Source organism: Cyprinus carpio, chromosome B22 (genome assembly GCF_018340385.1).
Source record: "Cyprinus carpio isolate SPL01 chromosome B22, ASM1834038v1, whole genome shotgun sequence".
In the NCBI taxonomy this organism is placed as follows: Eukaryota; Metazoa; Chordata; class Actinopteri; order Cypriniformes; family Cyprinidae; genus Cyprinus; species Cyprinus carpio.
The window spans coordinates 22,969,647-22,985,257 of NC_056618.1; the positions used below are offsets into that span (position 1 = coordinate 22,969,647).

A 15,611-nucleotide genomic window follows, 5' to 3' on the forward strand; every position below is an offset into this window, starting at 1 on the left:
TATTTATTCGTTTATTTATTTATTTATTTTTATTTATTTTTATTTATTTTTTTATCTATTTTATTTTATTTTTTTTTATTTTACTTTTTTTATTCAAAAGTGATTTTTGTGAACTCCAAACTATTTTATTAGATTAACAGTGATTAAGTGTATCTTTTTTTTAGTGTTGAGTTTTCCCAGTGCAGTGTTGGGGAAGCTTCTGCTTCATCATTGTTATTTCAATATTGCCTCGGGAAAGCACTGAGCATTTCTCTATTGATACTCCTCATAACCTCTGGTTTAAAAACACACAAAACAAACACGTTCTTATGAACACCGCAGCACAAACTTAAGGAGATCGAAGCACGTGTAAGTCTTTGAATTATTAGCTGTTTTTGTGTAATGTGCTTCAGAACTGCACTCTTGACCCTGTGCTGTGGTCCAGTAGTCTTGCGCTCCCAATAGAAATGCTTTAAAAGCTTGTGGAAAGAAAAGATTTAGTAGTCTATTGTTCTTTTTGTTTGGATATACTTATTTCTTCCCTTCTGTTTCCAAAACAACAAATACGGTTAACTTGTCATCTCAATAACCCTAACAGATATTAAAACACAAGTTATAATGCTTATTTCCCTTGCACAAACCGACTGTTTCTCCTCTTTCCAGGAGCAGTTGCCGGACCTGTGGTCTCACTTCCAGGACCTGAACCTGGAGGCCCATATGTACGCGTCCCAGTGGTTCTTAACACTGTTTACCGCCAAGTTCCCTCTCTGCATGGTCTTCCATATCACCGACCTGCTCCTGTGCGAGGTGATACATCTTCCTCCAATCACAAAATTGCAGTAACCGCAAGTCATTTAACCAATGAGTAGACACTGTGGGTGAGACTAACTGACACGACATAAATAGAAACCCAGCGACTGACATTGTGTCTCTTTCACTAAATCTGTGTTTTTTTTCCTTCTATAGTAGAATGAATAGTAAACATTCAGACATTCTGCTTTTTTTGACACACTGCTTTTCACATATTCTGTAGTATATTTAGACGCATAGCCGAATTTATTAAAATAAGGTTAAGATCAAATTTAAATGCATTCGCACCTGTTTGTGAATCTGTTGGAGTTTCTGTGCTAGTACGCAACTTGTATGCTTATTAGTGAATGAGACTAATTGTTTTGCGATTTACTTGTCATTTTCACATCTGGTTAGGACAAAATTGTTTTGCATTTTGTTTAGAGACATACGTGCAACTTATTGTAAAGTAAAGGTCTTTGCACACTGTCTGAAATTCTCGTCCGAAATTTTTGCACGTTTAAAAAAATAAAAACGACCTTGCGATGTGTCAATCACGTCTACACACTGCCTCCGAAACCTTCGGCCGTCATAAAAAAAATTCGGATCAGGTTCCATTTTCTGTGTTTTCGCAGCCGTAGAAAGCATTTTGATAGGAAAAGATGACGATTACGAAAAAAAAAAAAAAGATTTTCAGACCATGTGCAAGGACCTTAACACTTTACAATAAGTTGTAATTCATTAACACAAGTGAGCATTTAGTAGTTGTTCATGTTAATTATATAAATATAATATACTTTGTATTGTTCATTTGTTCATAATACATGAATTAATATTAGTCTATTATTAAAAACTTGAAATGTTAATAATATAATAGTACATGAATGCTGTTTGTTAGTTAATGATACTTAATACTAAACTTTTAAATGAATACAATCAGGTAAATTAATAAAATTCATAAAAAGTAATGGAAAATTATCTAGTTTAAAATATTTAATTGGGTAGAAATTACTCTATGTGAGAGCAGTCGCTTTAAAAAATATTATTATTTTTTATCCTTATCCTAGTTATGAAATGTCTTGGATATGCTTAGATTTAAAATACTGGCATCTTTGTGAGTGATTATTATTATGATTACTCGCAATTATTATATTATCTATATACAGCTTGAAATGTTAAAAACGTAATCACACAGAAATTTAGACCTAGAATAATAATTGCTGCAAAAGTATTGCATATTATTAGTTTGTGATACCTAATGCTAAACCTTGAAGTTAATAAAAACAGATTAATTAATAAAATCAATCAATAAAAATTAATTAATAGAAATTGGTCTTTATGAGTGCAATCTCTTCAGTAAAAAATGTATTTAAGTATTGCACTTTGTAAGCTCATGGTAACCCTAAAGATAAACTTAACGGATTGCATACTTTTTTATTTTTATGTTTCTTTTCTGGCTAAATAAATATTGTAGTTTTTGGGTTTCCAGTAGCACATAAAACTGACGGAAAGTTCAGTTGTTTCTAAACTTCTTGAACTCTGTTAGATTTCCCAAAGCAAGCGTCTTTGATTTCTTAGAAATAGGCTTTGTGTCTTTCCAAAAGAAACGCTTCGACCTTTTTGCTCCTCAGAGAGCTTTTCCTTTTATTTTTTTCCCATCGCTTTTCTCCCCTTTTCCTTTCATTCAGCGTCTGTGGTAGCCCGAGGCAAGACAATTAAAAGTTTCCTCAGCCTGTCTCAGTCAATGAATCGCATGATGAGAATCTGTTAGATGCTCTCTCTCTCTCTCTCCTTATCCATCTATCAGTTCATCTCTAATTCATTTAGTGTTCTGCCTTCTTTTGAGGCTCTGGCTCTACTGTTAAGTAACTCGTAGTGATTGTAGTCTTTCTTGTTCACGCATCTCTCCTTAAATCATATTGCATTTCAGTTTATTTGAATTCAGTTTTCTTTCCCAATTTATATATATACCGTTCTAAAGAAGCTTTAAAATTGTGCCATCCAATGCTATTGCGCACAAAACCAGAAAGCACTTTCTTGCTTTGGCAAGCTCTAATCTGATTGGCTACCTTCAAACAACTTCCAGGACTAAGGGTACACAGGGTTTGTTATCAGTCCGTCGGGAAACAAAGTCTGGTTCCCAAGGGAAGCGCTATTGAGGATTAAATAATAACTGAGCTTGCAGATTTTTTTAAAGGTTACTAGCACAAAATCTTTGAAAGTTGATTCATTTTTAAACAAATAAATATGATCTCTGTAAGTAGTTCGAATTAATAAGTCTACACATTTTTCATTAATTACCATGCCGTTTTTTTTTTTTATTAATTTATTCACATTAAGAAAAAATATATAAAAGCTATAAAGAATAAAACAAAATGATTAAATTTAAACTTAAATTAAATATGTATTAAATTATATATACACTATAGTATTATCTATATGTATCTCATATATATAAACTTGTATATCAAACTTAGATTTACTCTACTTCTAGAAAAAAATTAAAAAATGCATATATATATATTATATATATATATATATATATATATAAAACATGTCTAATATTTATAATATTAATAAATATTTATTTATTTTTAATACTTTTGTTCAGCGAAGAACACATTAATCACAAGTGACAATAAAGACACTGTCAAAAGATATATATATATATATATATATATATATATATATATATATATATATATATATATATATATATATATATATATATATATATATATATAGATATATATATATCATATATATCATATATATCATTTATTTTTATTTTTTTATTTTTAATTTAGTTATTTTGAACTTTCTACTCAAAGAATGAGTAAAAAAAAATACATCGCCATTTGCGCAAAAATATTCCAGGAAAATTTTTTGACACTGATAATAATAATAATAATAATAATAATAATAATAATAATAAATGTTCCTTGAGCAGCAAATCAGCATATTACAATGATTTCTGAAGAATCGTGTGACACTAAAGATGCTGCAAATTCAGCTTTGTATCCGAAGAATGAATTACATTTTAAAATATATATTAAAGCAAAAACCAATTATTTTCAGTTGTAATAATATTTCACAATATTACAGATTTACTGTTTTTTTGATCAAACGAAAGAGACTTCTTTCAAAAATATAAAAAATCTCACCGACCCCGAACTATTCTCAATAGTTCCTGCAATTAATTACTGCAATTTTTAAACTTTCTATGGCAATTCTTCAAGCTAACGAATAATGAATTGCTAACAATCTAACAAGAACCGTAATATTCATATTTCTTGCATAACCTTCAGCTCCCAAGCCAAAGAGTACAGTCTCATCCGTCCCTCAACGAGCACAAACACACACGCAGACACACAATTATCCCCCCTGCAATTTCCATTTAGCCTCCTAGCGCCATCTAGAGCCTGTCGGGGAGAGATAGTCTCTGCCGTCTGTTATTAATAGAGAACGTGGGATATTTTTAGCTCGGTGTTGCCATGTGTACGAGTTGTCTAAGCGATGCTCGAGACGGGTGTTTCCATGCGGAGCTGACTTCAGCATTGCTTCTCCGCTCGCTACTGCGATGCCACCTGCTCCCCTCTGACACACACACACACACACACACACACACAGCACCTTCGTCCTTCACATCCACCTGCCTGTCAGTCCACCTGAGCGTGTGCGAGCGAGATTGTTTGCCTCTTCCTTCAGCTCCTGTCACTCCCACACATTTGAGCTCTTTGTATGACTCGAGCTATTTTAGGAAATGCAAATGCGCTCGACATCGCACTTCCCTTTGCTAGTACAGCATTGCAGCTCCGACCAACCATTTAAATGAAATTGTATCATCTTTCTTACAATAAAGCACCTTTGTATGTGGCCTGTTTTGTCGTTCCAGGCAGTTTGATGATCAAAGAAGTGATTGTGTGTGTAATTTATTTTTATTTTTTTCATTTTCTTCACAGGGGTTGAACATCATCTTCAATGTGGCGCTGGCTCTTCTGAAGGTACTGCACCTCACCGTGCTCACATTTCCTTGTTTTAAATAGTTCAGAGAAGTCTTGACGGAGGTGGTTTATATGACGGAAAAGAAATGGGGAAATTAATAAAATCGGTGAAAAGTCGTGGAAATATATGTAGTTATGCTCAGAAATGAGAAATTGTTCTTTGTGAGTGAAATCGCTTATAAAATTATTATTTTTAAAATCTCTGTCATATTTATGAAATATTGGAAAACTCAATTCATTGTAAATTAATTAAAATTTGTTTAGTTATTTCTGGTCATGCTCAGATTTAAACTATTAGCTACGATCTGTTATTTTAGTGTAATTTCTATATTATAGTATTAATTTTCATTTGTATATTTTTAGTTTATATTTTAATTTAAGTTTAAATGTACAAATTTTGTTTTTCTGTTATCACAATAACATTGTTTTATCATATCACAAAGTTTTTAGTCATTTTAGTACTTCAGATTAAATATTATTTTATTTAATTTCAGCTTTATTTCAGTTATAGAAAACAATTCTTATAATAACTTATATTTACCAATAACAACCATTTGAGTGCAGTATTTTTTATTTTTATTTGTACTTTTATTTTTACTTAAAGTCCTTATCCTAATCATAAAAAGTCAGGGAAATTCATTTGCTGAAATGTGTGAGAATCCTGGCACATGATTGATTGCTTTTTAGTTTAAAATACATCAACTCTGCCAGTAAAAAAGGAAAATATTGAGTGTGTCTCCCTCTGCTGCTCAGAACACACATTGCCTTGATTTTTTTATTATTTATTTATTTTTACCAAATATTTGTGGGCAGCTGTTTAGAGCTTTCTGGTTTTGTAGTTTTTGCAATATTAAACAAGAAACTGAAACACTTCATATATTGTAATATAGTATTACAATCTCATATATAACAATGCTAAAAAAAACGTAAAAAAAAAAAAAAATTAAACATTCTGGATGCTCAATTTTTAATGAAGCTTTTCAAATGTGAAATGCATATTTCAAAAACAGGATACCATTTCATAATAATACAAATAACCACACGTGAAAACAGGTTAGGAAATGCAGCATAAACAGGAAATAACCTCAATTTATCAATTTCCTGCACGCAAATGGCATTTTTCTTTTCATAAGATGCATTGGCTCGTTAACACCACATAATAAGGAAGTTGATCCGAGCCGTATGGCTGCTGTCGTAGTGATATATGTGTGCATTTGGGTTTGTTGTTGTGATGTTATTGATCATCAGCGACACGATAGATGACACAGTATGCAGCTGTGGGTCATTAGCCCAGTAATGCCACTGGAGCTCTATTGATACAGCACTATTCATGGTGCATTAGGACTATAATACAGCGGTTTGAGTTGCAAGCAAAGCCCAGAGGTGCTACTTTTTAGAACAAAATTCACCTATAAATACCAAATATTTGATAGTTTCTAATTGTGGTTTTGAATATAGTGTTTATTCAGCTTCCATTGCAATTTAAAGGGCAGTTTGTCATTATCGCTTGGCCAGTTCTGTCTGCTGTGAAGCTTTCCAACAGCGTTCTCAGCACTAATACATTAGCTTCATCCACAAAGCCACACCTTTGTGTAAGCTGCAATGGCAGAATGACAAATGGAGCTATAGCTCGAGCGGACTGCGCTGGCCTGAATGTGTCTGAGCCAACCTATAGAGGAGATGCGGATATATCCACTGATTTAAAATGGAGAAATAGACTCCACTTCCCTGTTCTGTAATTACAGCAGATGTGAGAACCAGAATAATATTCTCTAGTTTCTTTTTAAAGCTTGGCAAACTCCAGGTGTTCATTGAAGATGTTGTTCCTTTTGTTCCACATCTTTTGCATATATATATATATATATATATATATATATATATATATATATAATATATATATATACATATATACACACACACAGTTTATATATATATATATATATCTATATATATATATATATATATATATCTATACTATACTGTCTCTGTGTGTATATATATATAATATATAATATATATAATATATATATTATAAACAAAATTTATTCAGGCACAAAATTTCTCACATTATCAGTTTATTCACTATTGTTTAGAAAATGGTAATAAAATATGACAAGAACTTAGAGTTAAACTGTCAGAACAAATGTCAAATAACTTTGTTAGAAAGGTATGTAATGAATTATATAAAATAGTTACATTTAAGTACACAATTAGATCATACCACTTTAGGTCGACCAATTACCAAGCAGTGCCTAATTTTGTTCAGTCTGTGGTGTAAAAAGGTCACATTCGCAATTAAAGACAAACACTTGAACAAAACATGGTCAGGTCAAAGTGTCTGAATAATTTTTGGTCCCAATTTTTATCAATTTAACTGGTAGTAAACTGTATGAAGAATTTTTGGGGATAATATGTCACAGGTTACTTTATTCTATGCTCACTTACATAAATGAACTAGAGTGTCCTGCAACTACCAGTTAAAAATATCAAAAATCATATCTGGTGTCTGGATAATTTGACTGTATGTATGTATGTGTGTGCGTGTGTGTGTGTGTGTGTGTGTGTATGTATAATTAAATTATATATAATAAATACAAAGGATATTCATTAATAGAACAGATAATTAAAAAATATTTAGTGTCATAATGCTATATATACTGTATATGCTTATATTATCTGTCATCGAAATGTCTTATAATTGATTGTGCACATACATATATACACACGTGTGTGTGTGTGTGTGTGTGTGTGTGTGTGTTAAATACATAATTAAAATATATATAAAACATAACAAATATTTATTAAAAAAAAACATGATTAAAAAATATTCAGTCTCATTAGGCATACTATTTTGTAATTTGCACTGTTCTGTGTTAATCCTGAAAAAGATTATTATATTAAAAGAAATTTAATATAAAATATAACGTATAACAAAAAATATTTACACATTTAGTTATTTTTTTAAATTGTCTTATTGAATCTGAATGTTATTTTTATAGTTGACATTTTTCTCAGTTGCGATTCTGATTATATTTTCATTACTATAATCCAGTATTTTTTTTGTCTTTGAGCTATTTTTTTAAATAAATAACATTCTATTATTATTTTCTAGCTATTTTGTTGTTCTGCAGTTTTCCTGCTGTGTTTAAATAGAAAAAGAAGAAACCAGTGAAATCAGGTGGACAGAAGCTGATGTGACTGTACATGTGAGGAAGCAAGAGATGTGCTTTAATAGAGAGAGGGGGAGAGAGAGAGAGAGAGAGTGTGAGAGAGAGAGAGAGGAGCTAGTGGGGGTTGCACTGCCTCGCTCCTATTGGTTAACCATTACGACATTCTTCCCGAAGGCTCCCAAACCCCCTCCTCCTCTTTTCTCTCTCTCTCTCTCTCTCTCTCTCTCTCTCTCTCTCTCTCTCTCTCTGCCGCTCCACACCCCTCCATCTCACGCTCTGTTTCTCCACATGTCCTCCTGTCTGTTCCCTCACGAGCTTCCAGCACCAATTAGCATTTAGCATGAGTTGCATTGGAGCCTCGGCCATGTCCACTGTCCATTCGTCCACGGTCTCCCGTTCACTCGCGTCGCCCCTCCTATCTTCCTCTCCTCCTCCCTGCCCCTCCTATCTTCCTCTCCTCCTCCCTTTCCGCCACTCTGCCGCCTTTTCTAGCATCGACAGCATCTCTGTGAGCATCTCTCCCTCCCCGTCTTCCTCTCACGTGCTCGTCGACTAAGGAAAAGCAAAGCAGTGAAGCCACTGGAGCTGGAGTAACCAAGGCCGGAGGACGAGGAGACGATAACGTCCACCCAGTCTTGCATCTCGTCTCCTTCATCCCACACTTGGCACCTTTGGGATACTTCTGGACCTTGACAGGATGGCGGAGCTGGCAGACTCTGGACCGAGCGAGAACAAGGACTTGGCTTGACTCCACCTGACGAGGACTCAACTTTCGGTCTGAGATGCTTTGAAGGCTATCAAAACACGGAAGACGTGCTGTCCGTCTCGACAGCACTACGCGACTCTCTTCCTGCCTGTTGCCAGGCAACAGATTGCAAATTTGGGATTTCGGGAGGAGCCGGCCAATGATAAACTGGAATCAAAGCATATTTCCTCGTTGAAGTATGTCAAGCCACTTTCGGTTTGCTTTGGCATCTTTTAAACTAGGCGTGGTCTCTGATATTGTTTACATTGCGGACCCAAAATGGATCAAAGTAAGTGTGAATCCGCTTTCCGGTTTTTGACGCCGCATGCTCACACTTGTCGAATCATGATCGAATGACACCGAGACTGCTTTAGCACTACCGAATCAACCGCCTGGACGACTTTTCCAAGATTGGACGCCATCTCGGGACGTCAACGTGGCTGACTCCAGGTCAGCCCCAGAGCCTCCGTGGGAGGATGATGCTGGGGACCCTGAAGGAGCCCAAGAGGCTCTTTCACCTTTGACCCCAGAGAGAGACTTGCCTTCGCCGCTATGGGCTCAGATACCACCCACCGTGCGGAGGCTGGAGGAAGGGGGCACTGGAGAGGACAAGGGTGGGCTGGTCTATGACTGTACCGATAGAGTCATGGGGCTGCTGGGCATGGGTCACCGCCTGTTTGTGCCCCGGCTGCTGGCGGTGAGGGGCAGCTGCTGCAAATAGAGGCCGTCTTCATGTCTGTGTGTGTGTTGTGTGTTTATATGTGGCTCTTATCAGGCTGCTTGTGTGGCCTTTGTAAAAGTATCAGTAAAAAAAAAAATATATATAAATATATATATATATTTATTTTATTAACAATACTTTGATGCCTTAAGTTATATGTAAACACTTTTTTTTTTTTTTTATTTTTTTTTTTAATTTATTTTTTTTATATTAAATACATTAAGTTCACTTGCAGCATAAAGAAATTATTTGTATTTTTAATTATATATTTATTTGTTTGTTTGTATATTTATTTTATTTTATTGACAGTGCTTTGATGCCTTCCATTCACTTGCAGCTGTTCTGTTCTGTTTATTTTTAAATCATTGTATTTGTTTGTTTGTTTGTTTAACAATGCTTTGATGTTCTAATTCACCTGAAGCATAAAGTCTATTTTTATTTTTAATGTTTTATTTATTTATTTATCCAATGCTTTTATACCTTAAGTTCACTTGAAGCATACAATATATTTTTATTTTTAATGTTTTATTTATTTATTTATTCAGTGCTTTAATACCTTAAATTCACTTGCAGCATATAAACTATTCTTTTTTTATTTTTTAATGTGTATTTATTTATTTGTTTGTTTAATGCCTTGAGTTCACTTGCAGCATATAAACTATTCTTTTTAATTTGCTTTTATATATATATATTTTATTTTTTTGTAAAAGTTTTTATATATTTATTAAAATGCTTTGATGCCTTAGGTTTATTAATATTATTTATTGTTGATTTTTTAATGTTTTAATTAATTAATTAATTAATTATGTTCAGTTGCAGCAAGCAAACTATTATTTTTTATGTTTTTTTTTTTCTTTTTTTCTGTTAGCAAAGTGCAGATTAACTTTTGGCCATACTGCATATCGATTATATTGGCCATAAAATTAAAGTAATTGTTAGCTTTTCGCAATCAGCCAGACTTTCAGTATTGGTACTTCCTTCGAAAATATATTGTGCTGTGCAAAACTTCCTCTTACTGTTGTTGTCAGTGGATATATGGATTTTAAAATCTGATTTACGCTCAACCAATACAGCATCTGTAAAAGGCTATGTGGCTTTGTCAGGTTCACAAAAGGACAATGCAAACATAAATGAGGAAAACAATCACCAAGTTCCTCTTTAGGCAGTTTATCAGGTTGATTTTACTGAATTGACCCCAGTTCTGTTTTTCTATCTGCATGCAGACCTCAAAGGAAGACCTGCTTCAAGCTGACTTTGAGGGTGCGCTGAAATTTTTCCGGGTCCAGCTCCCAAAACGCTACAGGGCTGCAGAGAACGCTCGGCGCCTGATGGAGCAAGCCTGCAATATCAAGGTAAGAAACAACTCCAGACATCTGTCAAACTACAAACCATAAAACACTGTGCATTTATTAATATATTTTTCTTTTTATTTCATTTTATTTGCACTCTTATGTGATTACTTGAGTTCTTTTGATTTGAACAAACCCTCATAAATATTATATTTAATTGTAATATTTTAATAATTTATCTACTTTTTTTGTATGTGCTTTGAACAGTGATTTTTCAAATTGTGTGGCTTATAGTGATGAGGTGTGCTTTTAGTTGTCTGATCAGTTGGATTTATGGATGATGAAATGGGTGGAAATTTATGGACTTGTGTTGAAGGAGTTAATAATGTAATACCAGGGCACTTTGCATTGTCTGAGAAATGTGAAGCGCTACACCACAAAGCTAGCATGCAGGTATTCAGAGAATGCAGAGACCTCGTCTGTGTTTCAAGACTCCATTGAAACAAGGTGGAGTTAAGACTCAAGGATAAATAGAACAGAACTTCTATACCCTAAACCCATCCACAGGACTTCTATAGTGCTCCTACCAAACTACTCACTCCTTCAATTACTTTATTCCATACATTCACACTTACAAGAGTCCTAATTCTCTTTTGGGGGCAGGGATTAGTTTTATTTATTTGTGTGATGTTGAGTGTGCATGTTCAGGAAGGAAGGAAGGAGGAGATCGAGATGATATTGTCTTCATCTTCTCCTTCCTACTTCTCTTTCTCCTTCTTGTTGTAAATGCAGTCTTGCTGTCACTAACAGCAGGATTTCCTGTCCCCAGTCGCTCACTGCTGTGCTTCGGTAATGCAGTAATTGTATAATGCACTGTTTAACTAGGGATGACTGTTTGTACGCTACAATTAATTGTGACATTGAGAATATTGTGTCCAAACAGTGTTGCTAAAAGGATATTTTCTTGAATGTGGCTAGTATGTACTTCTGTTCTCTGTGTCAATGCATACTGGATACTGTGTGAATTTTTATATATGCTTTTAGATTTTATATGTGTGTATGTGTGTACGTGTATATATATATATATATATATATATATATATATATATATATATATATATATCGACCGATATATCGATTGACCAATATTTTCCCCGAAATTTAAGCATTTTATCATAATCGGATATCGGTTTTGTAATATCGGATTTACTGATAAACACCACCATCTTGTGGGTGTTTTGAGAATCGCACACAGGATCGCCATTGCAGCGCGTCTGAGGGGAGACGAGTCAACGACATGCAGGTACTGGATTTGCAGTAGTTAGTAAACTTTATTTAACATAACAGCCAGTTATGCACAAATTAGATGCACGTGCAAAATATGCAGAGCTGGGGGGGCGCGAGTCTGGAATTGAGAACCGCTGCATTACATAAATTCCTGATATGTAGTTTATGCAGCTTGGCACTAAGAAATGGAGACCAACTCACAGAGTCATGTTAAATAATCCATCATGTCCTGTCCCAATAAAGATGTAACTTTGCCTGAATTAATATGCAGCCATGAATGAGCGCATGTTGGAAAAAAAGCGCTGAATTTAATTCTCTCTCTGTTGTAAATTTGCTCCATCATTAGTCTCGAGAAGCCGCTTTCATGTTGCTGTTCACTCACCGCAGCGGGTTGATGTGGTTGATTGCTCAGGAAAAATGCTCCAGGCATAGGCCACCGCAATGTAACTTTTAACAAGATTCACTTGTTTAAAACACCCTAAATTGTATTTACTAACATTTACTATATAACCATTATTTTGCTAATAAACATCTAAATATATACAACTCTATGAAAATTAATTATTTATTATTGCCGTGAGCGATCACAGTTTGAGTATATAGTTCCGTGTAACTGCATAGATAAACCGCACTGTCAGCAGGAATTTCATAATCTAGAAGGACAAAACATTATTAATAATTTTGTTGTGAAATGCAATAAAATTCGATGTTTTGTGTTATATTCCAATATTCCAGAGAATATTATTCAGTGAATTAACATTATCCGGTGAATTATTCTTGACTCACTCTGTAGCTATTAAACAGCTTATAAACCTACTATAAACCGGTAGTTTAAAATGAAGTTGATATGACCCACTCCTGTCCCTTTATTTATTTTCTTCCATTTGAAAACATTAGACATTCTAATTTTTTTTTTTTTTTTTTTTTGCTTATTGTTAATATTACTGTTGTTGCTGTTGATGCTTTTTATAAATAGAATGATTTTATTGTAATATACAGATAAAATTTAACATGAAAGACTAATTTTCAACACTTTAAAAAAAAAAGATGGCTGAAAAAAGGAGGGAAACCAAAGTGAAGGTATGTTCTTTCTTCTACTCAGTCATTTATTTATACTTTATAACCAGTTAATAAATATCGGTTTGGGGCCATGCAAATAATGTATATATATATATGTAAACATGCAAATAATTGGTATCGTATCGGTTATAAAAAATCAATATCGGTCGATCACTGATATATATGTGTGTGTGTGTGTATGTATGTATATATATATATATATGTATGTATATATGTATGTGTGAGTGTGTGTAAATAAAAACAGGCAATTATGACAATTAACCACATTTTCCACCCTAATTCTAATGACTATATTGTGAAAATGACATTTTTGTCATTTAATAATTTCAATGAATAATTAAATAATTTATTACATTTAAATAAAACATAATAAAATAGAATGTTACAGTATAGTATAAGTAATCCTTTTAATTTTTTCTTTATTTGTTTGTTTTTGCCAGCCACCGCCAGCATTTTTTTTTATCATTTTCACAAAAGTTTAATGGCCCCCAGAATAACTTTTGTATGAATATCTGAATATGCAATATCTTAAAACAAATAACAGAGCTCCTGCTTTAAAAAAAAGAAAAAAAAAATCTAGCTTGAAACTTTTTTTTATTAAATCAATACTTGAATGTGGGTAAGTTAAAAAAAAAGCAACATTTTGAACAAAAAGCTGAGAAAATCCAGTTTCTGAATCAGATTTAGAATGATGATCAAAGTCCTATCAGTTTTGATTTATATGCTGTTTAATGCTTGATGATTGCGTTATTTCACATATGCTTGAGCTTATATATGCTATCGCTTGGTTTCTGCTTCTTCTTCTTCCCTTCTTCCCTGCCTTTTGATCTTCTTTCAGAAGATGTGTAATATCATCTCCTACCATACACCAGTGAAAACACAGAAAGCCAGAAAATTACGTCAGTGGCAGAGAAAGAGTTAAACATCTGGACACATTCCAATTATTACAGTTTGTAGGCAAAACATGCTGGCATCATAAAAATGACCTTTTTTATGCATGTATGGCCCAACCGGTTTTGGTTTTTATTTTCTTTAAAACAGTATCTCATGCATTCTATGCTATGTTGTCTATTCACCAAGACTGGACAGAGAACCATGCATTTGTCAGAATTTAGGACCCAGCGAAAGAGAATTTAGAAACCAGAGAGGGAGAAGCTCTCTGTGGGAAACCGGCACCTGAGTGAGGTGATGTAACAGGTGCATTCATTAGCAGTTCCACAGAAAGAGAGCAGCTTCGTTTTACGCTACAATCATGTGTCTTAAAGATCATTATCCTTTGGTTTTCCTTGTATGGCACTTTTAACTCCCTACAGTCCACACCCACCTCCATGCACCCTTGATCCACGTCTCTTCCACACCCTAATGGGAAGGATGGGTTTATACCTGCAACGTATACGCCACAGACTTTATTTGGACGTTTTAGTTCTTTTGGAGGGAAGACCATAAGCACAAGCCGTCTGATTCTTCTGATTTTGCAACTGGATTTTCTCGACATCATGCCAAGTGCTGTTTTGCCCATGTAAATGAATTCTGCACCGTCATTGCTCCCAGCATCTGCCTTGACCACGCCTCATTGTTGCCCGTGTGCATATGTGTACTTAGTCACACTTTCCTCTTTATCTCCTGCAAACAAAAGGGAAAGACAGGCAGGAGAGCAGATCAGTGAAGTGTTTTATCCAAAATGAGCGCTGGAGTGGGTGAATAAAGACGTTTAGCCTGCCATTCAACCTCAAAAGTGATATTTTTATCTTCACCGTCTCCAGTCTTGCTGGCTTCTAGAAGATTCTATCTTTGGGATGTCGAGTGGATGTGTTTTATGAGACGGCTGGGAGGGAGGAGACTATGTAGCAAGGACAGGAAGCCTTGTTGCCGTATCTCCATATCAGACCTGGACAAACACACACTCTCACACACACACACACACACACAGAGACTGTGAAGCTGTGCACAGATTACTTCTGCCACCCGTGATCCCAGCCTTTTCCTATCACATGTGCAAGAGGAGGAAACGCAAAGAGGTTGTTGCTCTTTGAAATGGTGAATTTAAAGAGGATCAAGTCGCCGGGTAATAAACTTACAGGGTGATGGAATTCTCAGGCACCTGCTTGCGTCGAAAGCACAAGCCGTACGAACTTACCCCTTTGGCGGATTACGAGCTGAATTTCAAATTTCACATCCTCTTGATATTGAAAGAAGACTTAATCGAAAGGAGACGTGCTTTGAGAGTGGAAACGGCTTTGGAGAACTCCGACCATCCCGAGTCCTCGGATGTTTGCGTTCGGATACTTATTAAACCGAGGCTTCGTTTCTTTTGGGAGGCCAGATGAGAAGATAAAGAAGATCAAACGAGAGCCACCAGGGGAGTTAGAAGACCCCGTTGTGGTTTGTCTGACAAACTCAAATTTCCCCTGCCTCTTCAGCCTTTTCCGCTTGTCTCGCTCTTCATATTTCCAGCGGTAACCACCGCTACCCATGAGACCGTGGCGATAAGAGCCGTCACAACCTTGCAATTCACAGAGCTTTGTCTCTTTGGAGAAACTGAGCAGG

The 15,611-nt window shown here is 34.7% G+C and overlaps 1 protein-coding gene and 1 long non-coding RNA gene across 5 annotated transcripts in view; one reads left to right on the forward strand and one right to left on the reverse strand.

Moving 5' to 3' along the window:
- Positions 1 to 15,611, forward strand: part of rabgap1l (RAB GTPase activating protein 1-like) — a 98,476-nt gene that overhangs the window by 69,382 nt on the left and 13,483 nt on the right. For 3 of the 4 annotated variants that reach the window (XM_042749265.1, XM_042749266.1, XM_042749264.1), the window contains exons 17-19: positions 643 to 786; positions 4,731 to 4,772; positions 10,632 to 10,760. In XM_042749265.1, the coding sequence (XP_042605199.1) occupies positions 643 to 786; positions 4,731 to 4,772; positions 10,632 to 10,760 (315 nt within the window). Of the gene's footprint in view, positions 1 to 642; positions 787 to 4,730; positions 4,773 to 8,390; positions 9,385 to 10,631; positions 10,761 to 15,611 lie in introns of those variants that run through there. The other variant, XM_042749268.1, reaches the window with a different exon arrangement.
- On the reverse strand, positions 13,702 to 15,323 carry LOC122141547. The gene is made up of 3 exons (XR_006157899.1): positions 15,202 to 15,323; positions 14,819 to 14,952; positions 13,702 to 14,687 (listed from the first exon to the last, which is right to left on the reverse strand). It is a non-coding gene; the product is annotated as an uncharacterized LOC122141547 (long non-coding RNA).